The 14,708-nt window shown below is 34.3% G+C and overlaps 1 protein-coding gene across 3 annotated transcripts in view; it reads left to right on the top strand.

Annotated features, from left to right (window-relative positions):
• NIPBL (NIPBL cohesin loading factor) overlaps nucleotides 1–14,708 on the top strand; it is a 197,428-nt gene that overhangs the window by 110,703 nt on the left and 72,017 nt on the right. For all 3 annotated transcript variants that reach the window (XM_058564215.1, XM_058564214.1, XM_058564216.1), the window contains exon 11: nucleotides 13,055–13,237. In XM_058564215.1, the coding sequence (XP_058420198.1) occupies nucleotides 13,055–13,237 (183 nt within the window). The remainder of the gene's footprint in view (nucleotides 1–13,054; nucleotides 13,238–14,708) is intronic.

The following is a 14,708-nucleotide window of genomic DNA, read 5'->3' as shown; positions in this document are numbered from 1 at the left end:
TTTAAAACTGGGATGATCGTCAACAAACATGCCTTGATGTGTTGCTAACAGCTTAGTATCAGTAATTATACACATTAACAATTCAATTTTGGTTTTTTATGATGCCAGAGTGTCTCAAAATATCTTAGCTTTATATCCAAGGAAATTATTTTTCTTCTTCCTCCCCCTACTTCCTTCCAACTAGTGTATCCTTTTCCATCACTTGCACTCACTGCTTTCAGAAATATCCCAGACCATCTGTTATTTGAGATCATGGCCTTTAAACTAAAGAGTAAAACAGTTACTGAAAATGGTCTACACTGGGTATGTGTACTTATCCATCTAGCAGCTCTAATAGTCAGCAGTGTTTAAACTATAGTGCTCATTTGATTAGCTAATGATTGCAGTTATTGTTAGGGACGGTTATTTCACCTCACTTATTACTGTAGTAGTTACACTACTGAATGTTGATCGCTAAAATACATTGGCCGGTTGCCTTTTACATAGCACTGAACCATCTAGTTGGATTATATTTAAGACTCTAGGCTTCTATAAGTTTGAAAGTACTGTTTCTGACAGTGAATTTTTGGCATAGTTTATGAATTCCTAAGTTGAATTCTTGATAAAGTAGCTGTGATTGTAATATTCAGAATCCTTAGTAATGCTGCAATGGAAATTTATTTTAGTTCATTTGAACAGTTTTATAAAATACTTTTCTAAGAAGAACTGAAATTTTCAGTTTCTGTGAAGACTTTACTGTCAGTGATATCTTTGGGAAATGTTTAGAGAATATTTATTATAGAAGTTGGCATAATATATACCTAGCTGTTGTTGGGTGTGACATTAGAGCAATATTTTGAAAAATTTTATCCGTGATTTCTGTTCAATTTTTTTGGTCCAAATTTTGCTTAGCAGATAATTGATACTGATATTGATTTAAAGAGATTCATTAAATAAAAATTTTTTCATAAAAATTAAATATATTAAAGTTTGCTAGTGGTATACTCTCTCCTTCACATTCCAAATCTCAAGCCAGCCCAAGGACATAGCTTCTATAAGGTTTTCCTACTGGTAGAAATGGGTGTGTCATTGAGGAATGAGAAGATAGCAGATAATTAATTCTGAAAGAACTTGCTCCTTTTTATGAAGAAATAGTCATTACTCTACATAATGAATTCCCTCTTATTCTAAAAAAAAGTTATCGAAACCCTCCCTTACAAGAACCTGATACAGATATTAAGATAATGAATACATATTTGATATTATAATACATAGCATAATATATCATAGTGTAATATTAAATAGTTATATTATAATAGTAGATATTATATAATAATATCATAGTGTTATATAGTATAATGTATCATAGTATATATAATATAATACATAGTATAATACATCATACTGTAGTATAATATCTATATATATTTGTGTATATATATATATACCACATTTTCTTTATCCATTTATTTATCAACGGACTAAACAACTTAGATTATTTCCATGTCTTGTCTATTGTAAATAATGCTGCAGTGAACGTGGGATTGCAGATATCTCTTCAAGGTAGTGATTTCGTTTCCTTTGAATGTATACCCTGAAGTGCAATTGCTTGATCCTGTGGTAGTTCTATTTTTAACTTTTTGAGGAATTTCTATGCTGCTTTCAATAGTGGCTGCACCAATTTACATTCCCACCAACAGTGCACAAGAGTTCCCTTTTCTCCACGTCCGCACCAACACTTGCTATTTAATTTCTTTTTGATAAAAATGGCCATTCTAACAGGTATGAGGTGATATCTCCTTAATGGTTTTGATTTGCGTTTTCATGATGATTAGTGATGTTGAGTACCTTTTCTACTTGTTGGCTATCTGTATATCTTTGGAAAAATACCTATTTAGATCCTCTGCTCATTTATTAATCAGATTGTTTGGTTTTTTGCTATTGAGTTGTATGAGTTCTTTTTATTTTTTAAATATTCACCTCTTATCAGATAAATGAGTTGCAAATATTTCCTCCCATTCTGTAGGTTGCCTTTTCATTTTGTTGATGGTTTCCTTTCCTCTGCAAAAGCTTTTCAGTTTTAGTTCTACTTGTTTATTTTTGTTTTTGTTGTCTTTGCTTTTGGTATCAAATTCAAAAACTCATTGCCAAGACCAATGTCAAGGAGCATACCACGTACGATTTTTTCCTAGGAGTTTTATGCTTTCGGGTCTTATGTAAAAGCCTTTAATCCATTCTATGTTGATTTTTGTGTATGGTATAAGATAGTGGTCCAGTTTTCATTCTTTTGCGTGTGGCTGTCCAGTTTTCCCAACACTGTTTGTTGAAGTGACTATCCTTTCCCCATTGAATACTCTTGGCTCCTTTTTTGTAAATTAATTGACCATATCAGCATGGGTTTATTTCTGGGGTCTGTGTTCTGTCCATTGATCTGTGTGTCTGTTTTTATGCCAATACCATACTGTTTTGATTACTATAGCTTTGTAATATAGTTTGAAATCAGGAAGTGTGATGCCCCCAGCTTTTTTGTTCTTTCTGAGCATTGCTTTGGCTATTTGGCTACTTTGTAGTTCTATACAAATTTTAGAAAAGTTCTATTTCTGTGGAAAATGCCATTGGAATTTTGATAGGGATTGCAGTAAATCTGTAGATTGCTTTGGGTAGTATGCATATTTTAACAATATTAATTCTTCCAGTCATGAGCATGGAATATCTTTCCATTTATTTATGTCTTCTTCATTTTCATCGATGTCTTATAGTTTTCACTGCACAGATCTTTTACCTGCTTGGTTAAATTTATTCCCAGGTATTTTCTTTTTGATGCAATTGTAAATAGGATTGTTTTCTTAATTTCTCTTTCTGGTAGTTCGTTGTTAGTATATCAAAACACAACTGATTTTTACATATTGATTTTGTATCCTGCAACTTTACTGAATTAGTTTATTAGTTCTAACAGTTTTTTGGTCGAGTCTTTAGGATTTTCTGTATATTATATCCTGTCATCTCCAAATAGAGATAGTTTATTTCTTCCTTTCTGGTTTGGTGCCTTTTATTTCTTCCTTAATTGCTCTGGCTAGAACTTCCAGTACTATATTGAATAAATGTGGCAAGAGTGGGCATCCTTATCTTATTTCTGATCATAGTGGAAAAGCTTTCATCTTTTCATCGAGTATGATGTTAGCTGTGGCTTGTCACGTATGGCCTTTATTATGTTGAGGTACATTCCCTCTGTGCCCAGTTTGTTGAGAGTTTTTCTCATGAATGGATGTTGAATTTTGTCAGATGCTTTTGCTGCATCTACTGAGATGATCATATGATTTTTATCTCTCATTTTGTTAATGTGATGTATCACATTGATTTGCAGATGTTAAACCATCCTTGCATCCCTGCAATAAATTCCACTTGATCATGGTATATGATTCTTTTAATGTGTTGTTGAATTTGGTTTGCTAATATTTTATCGAGGACTTTTGGATCTGTGTTCATCAGGGTTATTGGCCCGCAATTTTTTTCTCTTGTAATGTCCTTGTCTGGTTGTAGTATCAGCGTAATGCTGGCTTTGTAAAGTGAGTTTAGAAGTGTTCCCTTCTCTTCTGTTTTTGGAAGAGTTTGAAAAGAATTGGTATTAATTCTTCTTTAAATGTTTGGTAGTATTCACCAGTGAAGCCATTTGGTCCTGGGCTTTTCTTTGTTAGGAGATTTTTGATTACTAATAAAATCTACTAATTGGTCTGTTCACATAATCTATTTCTTCATGATTCAGTCTTAGTAGGTTGTATGTTTCTAGGAATTTATCTATTTCTTCTAGGTTGTCCAATTTGTTGGTGTATAGTTGCTCATGGTAGTTGCTTATGATTCTTTGTATTTGTGTGATATCAGTTATAATGTCTCCTCTTTCATTTATAATAATTTTATTTATTTGAGTCCTCCTTTTTTTTCTTGCTATATCTAGCTAAAGAGTTGTCTATTTTGTTTATGTTTTCAAAAAAATAGCCATTAGTTTCATTGATCCTTTCAATTCTCTTTTCAGTCTCTGCTTCATTTATTTCTACTCTGATCTTTATTTCCTTCCTTCTGTTAACTTTGAGCTTAGTTTGTTTTTCTTTTTCTAGTTCCTTGAGGTGTAAAGTTAGGTTGTGCTTCCACCATTTATTTTTCTCACTGTGTATACATATCAAGGAAAGGATCATTTATCACTGCTTCCAACTTTCTATTTTGAGTGTAATAAATTGTCATTTACATACTAAACTTCCTAGAAAGCATGTTTCTTTTTATAGTTCTTCAGAGTAATTTGATAGCTGCATATTGATGAAATCTTTGTAGTGCTAGTGTCAGTATGAAAACTGTGGTGCTTAAAACCAGATTTTTCTTAAAATCTTTTCTTCTGCCTGCTTCATTTGTAATAGTGTTCCTTCAGTTGCTACAAGCCAACTCCCTAGTATTTTGTCTTCATTAAATAAACCAATTTGCAATGACCTAAACTGTACAGAATATAACTATATAGTGACTACACTTGCAAGGTTACATAGCACTTTGTTCTGTTTTGAATAAAGTATGATAAAGATCAAGGGTCAGCAAGCTTTTTCTGTAAAGGCCCAGATAGTTAATATTTTAGGCTCGTGGACCACTTATCTCTAACATTGTAGTATGAAAGTAATCATAGACAATATGTAAATGATTGTGTGTTGCCATATTCTAATAAAACTTTATATACGGTGGCTGGCCCCATGGCCTAGTGGTTAAGTGCTTGCACTCCGCTGCTGGTGGCCCGGGTTCAGATCCCGGGCGCGCACCGACGCACCACTTCTCTGGCCATGCTGAGGCTGTGTCCCACGTACAGCAACTAGAAGGACGTGCAGCTATGACATACAACTATCTACTGGGGCTTTGGGGGAAAATAAATAAATAAATAAAATTAAAAAAAAAAAAAACTTTATATACGAAAACAGGTGGTGGGGCAGGTTTGACCCTGTGAGCTATAGTTTGCTGAGCCTGATATAGGTATAAAATTGAGATTTTCTATAGGTGATAACTAGATTGTTTATTCTGTAGCAGATGAAACTAAAATTTGCCTTTCTCGCTGCCGTTTGAGTATTTTTACACGTATATAAAAAGACTGATCTAGATAGAGTTTTGCATTATTTTTCTAGTTCTTATCCAATATTGATAAATGTATAAACGTAGGATGAAATAAGCCAAATATTTTTAGCAGGATATTTCATATTTGTGAGTGCTTATTTTCCTGTAGTGGGGTTGTATATATTAATTCTTAATATATTAACGTATAATTAATGTATTAAATATTAAATATATAACAAGTATATGCAGACTTAAATTGCCTTTAAAATATTTTATACTGGTTGCATGTCAATTATGAAATCTTTACTTATTTTTTCACTTTGTGAATAAACTTCCCTTTAATTATCAATATAGAACAACTAAGAACTGCTTTCAGGCTTTAAAAAAGAATTTTCAGCTGGAAAAATTTTTTGGAAGACCACAAATTTATTCGAACTTTTACACTAAGCAGTCAATAAATATTTCTGGCCATCTTCAGTATCCCATACACTCTGCTAGATGCTGTAAACACAACACAGTCTATGACTTTATCAAGCTTATGATCTCATAGAAGATATGGGTAACTAGAGATACAGTGACAGTGTAGTATTTTTAAGGAAAAGGATGCTGTGTGAATACAAAGGAATAGGGGATCACCTGTGTTTTTAGCACAAGGGCAGAAGGTAAAAGCACAAGTTTAGAGAACTTAAACATTTGGATAATTTAGAGTATAATGTGGAAGAAGTAAGGTGAGGCTAGTTAAAATTAAACATTGTTTGACAGTCGTTGGTAGTAAGAACGTAATCAGAAAATATGCTGTTCCTACCATTGTTAGAAAGGTTTTTCTAAAATGTTATAAAATATTGCTATAAAATTCTGTCCATTCAGCCTAGTGTAATAGTTGAATAGCTAGTATAATTTAATACTTGATCAGATTGAGTAAAATACTTAAATGACAACTATCAACATGTGAATTTTGTTGTCCTTGATTCCATATTTTCTGGTTTCTATGTAATCGTAACATGTTAAATAGTTAATAGTATTTTGAGCTACGTATTTCTTCCTAAAGTGTGATATGATAAGTATATAATAGTTAACATTACCACCTTTCAAAAATGGTTAAATTCATGGTGTCTACTTACTGTTCTCCCATACCTTTCACATAGACATATCGAATAGCTCTTAGAAGATTTCCCTTCTAATGTTTCCACCTTCCAATCCGTCCCACAAATTACTGCTAGAGTAACATTTCTAAAGCACATTCTCATTCTGTCACTCTTCAAAAATACTGTAATATCTGAACCTTAACCTATTTTTACAGGCTTACCTACTTTTTCTGCCTACTAAATATCTTGCTCTGTCCAGAGCAGACTACTGAAACTCACTCAAACTCATTCCTCCTAGAATCCTGTGAAACCACTATCAACTCCTACTTCTTTGCTCCTGTCCTCCATTCTCCACTCTTCCCATCTCACTCCATCTCATCTCTGTTGAAAACTCACTGTGTTCATGAAGTATCTTCTAATCCCTCACAAATAATCATTGAGCTTTTTCTTGTTTCCTTAAAAATAACTTGTATTTCTTTAGGAAGATTCATCTCTTAAGTTAGTATAATATTTACATTTATTTCTTTCATTCCTGTTACACATACCTTTTACACAGATGCAACATGGTATACCTATCATTTTGCATTCTGTTTTCTTTACATTTCTATCTCTACCAACATTGTTCATAATTATCCTTAATGTAGTCTACTCTTACACTGTGTTCCCCTATTGTTGGACATTTTGATGTTAAAATAGATAAAACTGATCTAAACATCTTTCTTCCTAGAGCTTTTTTGTTTTGTTGTATAAATTTCCTTGGGGTAAATTTCCATAAATGGTATAAATGGGTTAAAGGGTTTGAACACTATTTGCTGTGTGTCATATTTTCTATACTGTTAGCAGAGTCTGAGTGTTCACATTTTAGCAAATTACAGGCAGACCTACTGAACTGAGAAGTGAAGCCTGGATCATTTCATATTGTCTCAAACAGCTTTATGTATAGCAGTTAACTCCTGAAGGCATTGCCATGTGAAAAACTTAAATCTTTTCAATAATGATCATGAGTCAAGAAGTTGTCTTGTTAAAAAAAAAGATGGATATGTGCTTTTTAGCACTGTAAATTTATGTCAGAAATAAATGAAAGAGTAATTAGTGAGTAATCGAAGATTTTATTGTAACAGGGCTTCAAAAATGTAACATTGGCGGGGCCGGCCCAGTGGTGGAGCTGTTAAGTTCGCGCCCTCCGCTTCAGTGGCCCGGGGTTCGCAGGTTCAGATCCCAGGCGTGCACCAACGCACCGCTTGTCAAGCCACGCTGTGGTGGCGTCCCATGTAAAGTAGAGGAAGATGGGCATGGATGTTAGCCCAGGGCCAGTCTTCCTCAGCAAAAAGAGGAGGATTGGTAATGGATGTTAGCTCAGGGCTGATCTCCCTCACACACGCACACAAAAAAAGTAACATTGGTTGGGGCCGGCCCGGTGGCGCAAGCGGTTAAGTGCGCGCGCTCCGCTGCGGCGGCCCGGGGTTCGCTGGTTCGGATCCCGGGCGTGCACCGACGCACTGCTTGGTAAGCCATGCTGTGGCGGCATCCCATATAAAGTGGAGGAAGATAGGCACCGATGTTAGCCCAGGGCCGTCTTCCTCAGCTAAAAACGAGGAGGATTGGCGGATGTTAGCTCAGGGCTGATCTCCTCACAAAAAAAAAAAAAAAGTAACATTGGCAACTTATATATCAGAGTTATAAGCATAGGTAATTAAGCTCTCTGATACAAGGTAGTCAGTATTCTATCAACTTATAATGAGTAAAATCAATTTGATTAATTTTGAGTATATTATTCAAATTATTATTTATTTTTCATTGAACCTGTAGCTTAAGAAACATGGGGCTAAACCCACACATTGGATTAGATTAACCTGGAAGGACCTTTTCAATCTGAATTGACTCTGCTGTTTTGGAAAGAGGTGGCAACTGTAAAGCTTAAAAGACTTCACCTTTTTTTGTTGTGACCTAAGATAAGAAAGAAAAGGCATGTTGTGACCTAATACACACATACAAACATATTAACAATACCTACCCTTATTACAGGCAAAACATTGACATTTTCTCTTACATCTTAAACACAACTGCTGGTCAAGACCCACAAAACTGATTTCACAACCTCCTTATGAGTTACAACCTGCAACTTGAAAATTGCTGGCTAAAATTAAAATGGAGACTTGCCAGTTCTTAGGTTATGATATTCTTTATGTAGTGATTCTTGCATTATTTCAGGAGTTTCATTAGTTTCATTATTTCTCAAAGACCATCAGAAAGAGAGTAGCTGCAGATTTGACTGACCACCCCTCCCTAGCCACAGATGAGTAACTACTAGTCTTCCCTTTTTAAATTTTTTTAGTTTTTTTGTAACCCTGAACAAGCATTGTTAGACTTCTAGCCAGTGTCTGGGGTCTCTGCCTCTTTACCAAAATTAAGGCAACTTTATACCAGATTATTTCGTTATGCCTCACTTCCATTTATCCTAAACTATCACAAAAAAGCAAACCCCTCTAATTATTTATTTCCTGACCCCTTTCTTCTAGAGGATGTAGTCTGTCTTCTCTTCCCTTAAATTAAGACCTCCTCCTCAGTTATAAACGGATTCCCCCTTCTTATTACCCTGATGACTGTTTACATCTACTGTAGAAACTGTAAATTTCACTCCTCTCATTTTCACTCAATAAAGGAGCCTTAGCACCAAAACATGGTATCTCCTGTCTCATAGTTTGCTATCGCTCTTTCCAGGTAATTGCTAAAATAAATATGTCCGAGTTCTTCCTCTAAGGTCGGTGTTCTGTGACCTCAAAAATTTTATTCACCAATCTTCCATGTCCCTACATTCAATGCAGATTTTGGTCCCTAATGCACGATCTTCCTCTTTACCCCTAGTTCTGCATCAGGTTAGGGAACCTTGGGGTCCCTATGGAAGGGACATTTAATGTCCTGGTCTCTTGATTGAACCCCACATTTTTTCAGTTTCTCTTCAGGTTGCCTCTTTTTGTTTCTGCCTCCCAAATGTTACTGTTTTTCAGGGCTGTGTCATCAGCAGTTCATACTCCTTGGATGCACTTCCTATCAGTGCCTTCAAATAAAGAAGTTGGCTTGCATTTAGAAACCATTTGCCCCCAAAAATATGTATCTTCAAACAGTATTAACTCACTTAGGATCACAGGAGGAGCAGATTGACAGCCAGTACTACTGAATTTTTTTTTTTTTGCCCCTAATTGAAGTTAAAGATAAATTTGGTGCTACTCCTCTGTAATATGGGTAGGTTATTGGAAGAATTGTCACTGAACTGCATTGTGTCTGCTTAAGATATTTTTATGACTTATAAAATTTGTAGGTTTATGTTAGTTTCTTGGTTTGTTTCTGAAGACGATTGGTTTCCATTGTCTAAAGCTTCAGTCCTAAAGAGTTCATTAATTGAGGTGGTTTATTTTCATCTGAAGGTTGTTTTCCCATTTAAAAAACCAAACAAAATACATTGTTAGTTATCAAATCAGTGACTCTTTGGGACTTTTTAGTCTTTTGATGACTTCTGGTTTTAATAATCTGGTAAATGTGCTAGTATGAGTGATTTATACTAGAAATCCAAGATTGCTAAAATGTAGCACATCTAGAAGTAAATGTATTTTTTATCCTTATTAGAGCCAGAAAACAGAAGTGCACTGTATATGATGGAGTATGTATCTATAAAAGCTGAAACTGTAGCACTTCACAAAATTGTGACTAAAAAGCGTTATTCCTCAATCCAGAAACTTAAAATTTTATGGTAATTCAAACACCTGATTTAAAGAATAAAGTAGTTGAGATGGGAGAAGTGAGGTGAGAAAGATAATCATAAATACTAGCAACCTGAAGTTTTTAAGAATAAATAGCTCAGCAGCAACAATAATCTCTAAAATCATCAATGTATTAAGATGTAGTCACTGAGACTTTATGTTTGCATTTAAAGATCATTTCCTAATTAAAGGAAAAGGACATAGCGAAGTATGTCATAGGGATCATTTGAAGTACTTGCTGTTTATTCATTTCTATTGAAACTGAGTCAATTATCTGATCCTTGATAATGTGTTTATTTAAAGAGCCCCAGTGTGAGTATAGGAAAGTTAGGCATTTTATTTCTTACCCTTTGTAATCAAGGGAGCTGGCTGAGTCGATTTAGAGTGTTTTATAAAAGGGAAAAAGGATTTGGTTAATTTAGAAAATGCATAAACCTATGGAATAGACATTTCTATTCAAAATGAAACAGGCTTCACTTTTGGAGGACAGTACATTGAGAGACATTAACCATTTCTGGAATTTTTTTTTTTTAAGTTGGGTCATCTTCAGAAATGAAACATTTGGCTTTGAATAATGTTGCTGTAACTTTCAGAGTTATACAGAGGTTAAAGTGATCTACAGAATAGTAGAGCTCTTAAATCTTTATAGTATTCTTTTTAATTTAGGGAATAAGACAGTAAACTACAAGGAATAAACTTTGATGCCTGCTTTTATCAAATATAAGACATAAGTTTTCTGTGTTTAGCTATTGTGAGGAGTTTTTGTTGCTCCCCAAAGCCCCAGTACATAGTTGTGTATTTTAGTTGTGAGTCCTTCTAGTTCATCTATGTGAGCCACTGCTGCGGCGTGGCTACTGACAGACGAGTGGTGTGGTTCTGTGCCCGGGAACCTAACCCGGGCTGCTGAAGCAGAATGTGCCGAACTTTAGCTGTTAGGCCATCAGGGCTGGCTGAGGAATTTTTTTTTAAAAGAAGGGAGTAGAGTCCTTGCTCTGGGGGTATAATAAACCATTGTAAACAGAGTACAAGTACCAATACATAACTTAACCCTTGATGATATTGTATATTTAACTGCAGGATAATTTTAATTCTGGGATATTAGAATCAAGTCGGTATGTCTTGGTGAATGGGAATTTAATCTAAGCAGAACATAATCACTTCGGTAAATCTGCTTTTTAAAAAATTCCATGATGGACTAAAAACCAAATACTCCGGATTATCCATATTTATAATCCCAAAAAGATTATGTTTCAGGTAGTACAAAAAAGAAAGAATTTCCATTTTTAAAAATTGTGGAAATGTCTTTCGTTTGTCTATAAAATATAGCAATTCAGAAACTATACAGGAAGTACATCTGTAAGTGAACATAAGAAATTGTGAACCACAAAGTTAGGCAATCAGAACCATCTATAGATACATGACCACCTATGTATACATACTTAATATTATAGTCATGTGAAAAGGGGAAGATATACTGGAAGACATGATCTTTCCATCAAAAAACCACATATTTAGTTAGAGGTGTTCAAAGTATCAAGGACTTTTAAATGAGATGCAGAGTGTGTTTACCTTGGGGCTGAAGATATTGACAATCTAAAGCTAAAGTTGATTTCTTTTACCTCTACCAGTATTCTAGTAGACCTCACTGATAAAATACAGTTTAATTAAGAAAGCCCGTACAAGGAAATGTTACGTGATTTGAATGACACTAAGTTAAACTCAACATTAGTATGTCAGGATTCGCAGCAATAAAGTCTTTGGAATATTACCAATCACAAATGTTACAACTTTGTTGGGTAAAATTGTTGCTGTACATGTCCTTAGAAGAATGGAAGACTAAAAGTTAATGAAATAACTCCTTCATGATGTTGAATAAAAGTTTCATAAGGAATAAAAAGGATTATTCTTCTGTTGAGATTAATAATTTACTTTTTATATTCTTAAATTATTGGTATTGTATATTCTTGAGGCTTTGAAATTGTCTTAATCGATACTCATTTATTTTTGTCATGATTTATTTTTATTTTTTACATAAGCACTATTATCAGTTAAATGTTATAGTGTTAATGTTGATTATAGTTATGAGTATTCCCTCGTATAAACCACTAAGGTACTCTTTGCTCCCAATTCCTAAAATTTAGCAGGTAAGATGTCATTTTTATACTTTCACTCAAAGATTTACGTGGGTAAGTAAGTTAAAATTGTCATCTTTAGTAGTCATCCAGGACAAATTATCCTGAATACGTAGTTTTTGCTACTTCTACTTTATTTTTAAAGCTCTAACAGGATGTTGAGAATTTGTTTCTTCATAGCAACTGTTTGTGTGTTTGTGTATATGTGTGTAGGATTAGGTGCTAAGTATTATGTTAATAGATCTTACTGTATAATGTTGATATATTTTTATTCTGTCTTTACTCTTTCATGGGAAAATATGAACTTATTTCATAACAGACTTGAATTTACTGTTTTCAGTTATAGACATTTATATTTTAAAATATTTTTGTTCTCTTTATCTTGCCTTTCATGTTTCTGTTATCATCAGTTAAATGCATATATTGGTTTATCTGTGTGAGGAAATTCTCCATAATACTAAAGGCATTACCATGCCTCTCAAATAGACAGCAATAGGTAAAGCATATAAAACTTTTGTCCCAGCCACCAAGATCATAGAGGAAGAGAAGGAGATGATAAGTGTCCTCCCACGTTTCTCATTTGTACTGAGGGATAGCATTATTTCAAACTAACTACTCTAGACCTCTGTAAAAACAAATTTGCATGCACCAGGAATGTGAGATGTACCCCCTGCTACAAATACACTTGATAATGCCAATGGATCTCTAGTTTCAGAAAGTTTTTAGTCAGTGCAGGCAAATGAAGGCATTATATCAAAAATAGATGATATAACTACCCTTCATTGCTATGGTAGTAAGCAGCATATTTTTAAAGTTGTCATATAATGATATATGTATAAAAACTGCATTATCAGTTTAGGGTTAAGACTATTATAACTATAAACATGAATGTTTTACTAAAATACAAAAGTATCTTAGAAAACTTATATAAATACTAATATTTCATTTTCATTGTGCTAATTTAGTTAAAATTTCCCTTTTATCTTCAGATTTAAATTTTTTTCTCACCTTTCATTAATAGGTAGTATAGATCAATCAGTGTTAAAAGAATTACCCCCTGAACTCCTGGCAGAAATTGAATCCACCATGCCACTTTGTGAACGTGTGAAAATGAATAAGCGCAAGCGTAGCACAGTTAATGAAAAGCCAAAATATGCTGAAATCAGTTCAGATGAAGATAATGATAGTGATGAAGCTTTTGAATGTAAGTATCACATTAATTTTATTATTATTATTCCTTTATTATTACCTTAGAATTAAAAAACTGATGTGTTGGTTTTATTTGTAATTTTTTGGGTTAGCAAGAGTACAGTGATCTTAATTCTTAATAATATAGTATAGCAAGTGTTTTTCTTTATACTTAAAAAATATGTGAAGATGAGATCAGTTGGCACCAAGAAAAAAATTTTTGATGAGCTATAATTAGCATCAAATAACACAGGTATGTGTCTGTATGTATTTAGCAAACATTTATTGAGCTCCTACTATATGCTAGGCACTGAGAATAGAAATATAAATAAGATATGGCCCCTGTCTTCAAAGAGCCTTCACTCTAATGAGGGAAATATGTCAACAATTGTAGTACAGTAAGAAAAGTACAATGATAATAGTAAATCCAGGGTGCTGTGGGAGCACACTGGATTGGCATCAAAATCGTACTGGGGGTTCAGGGAATGCTTACTGGAAGAGGTGACACTTGAGTTGAGTCTTGAAGGACACGTAGGAGATAGCCAAGTGAAGAAATATTTAAAACCATACTATCACTAAATTATGAATGGATTAGCCACATTGCCGATTATCTGTGTGGTTTGGACCTGGCTTCTCCTTTTTGCCCAGCTGTGTCCTGGAATTCCTCCCTTGTTTCACTGTTTTCCAGAGCTGGCTTCTTCACTACACAGCTACCTCTCTACAACACTGTGATCACCTGTCTTTGCACTAGACTTGCTATACCTCGCCTGTCTTCCTACTGGTCCACTGAAAAAGTTCTTCTCTTTTATCCCTATCTTCCTTCTTCTGGAGCAAGAGAATTGAGCCTAGCCAAGAGGGGTCAGCAACCTTGTTTGACATAAACGGCATTCAGTGGAAACAGACTATGGGAGATCTTCACTTGTGTGCCAACTGACTTAGTCATTATGACCAAAAGAAGTGGGAAGACCACCAGTGTGTTCTACCTTTTCCACCTAGTGTCCATAGATTGAGGTGTGACAAGCAAAGGCAGGAAGGACAGATGCATGCTGCCATTTTTAAATGTATATTGCTGATGGAAGCCCTTCACCTCCTCCAAAGTTTTTAATCAATGTTCATTTACTCTGATCTTCTTAAAATTGTGAGCTTTTGAGCTATGAGCAGTAGACTATGAATGCTGAACAAAGCTGAACAGTTTTAAAATTGAAATAAAATAATACCAAAGTTAATCTGACATTTATATGTATAACTGTTATAATTTGTATTATCGTGAGATGTATTTACATGCAGTATATTTCAATGGCTGAAGTAAATGCTTTTTTATTATAATTAAACACTTTGATCATATGGGAACATATGCTCTGGAAAGGGAGAGGAGAAAGGAGATCTGGTGGCCCAGAAACTATGCCTCTCCTTCACTCTCCTTCCCTCCCTCCCTCCCCCCAGTACATCACCCATTTCTAAAGGGAATAGCTAAGAAGGAGGAGTTC

This window comes from Diceros bicornis, chromosome 20 (genome assembly GCF_020826845.1).
Source record: "Diceros bicornis minor isolate mBicDic1 chromosome 20, mDicBic1.mat.cur, whole genome shotgun sequence".
NCBI classification, from domain to species: domain Eukaryota; kingdom Metazoa; phylum Chordata; class Mammalia; order Perissodactyla; family Rhinocerotidae; genus Diceros; species Diceros bicornis.
Note: the sequence above shows the minus strand (reverse complement) of the source record. Positions and strands in the feature narration are given on the sequence as shown.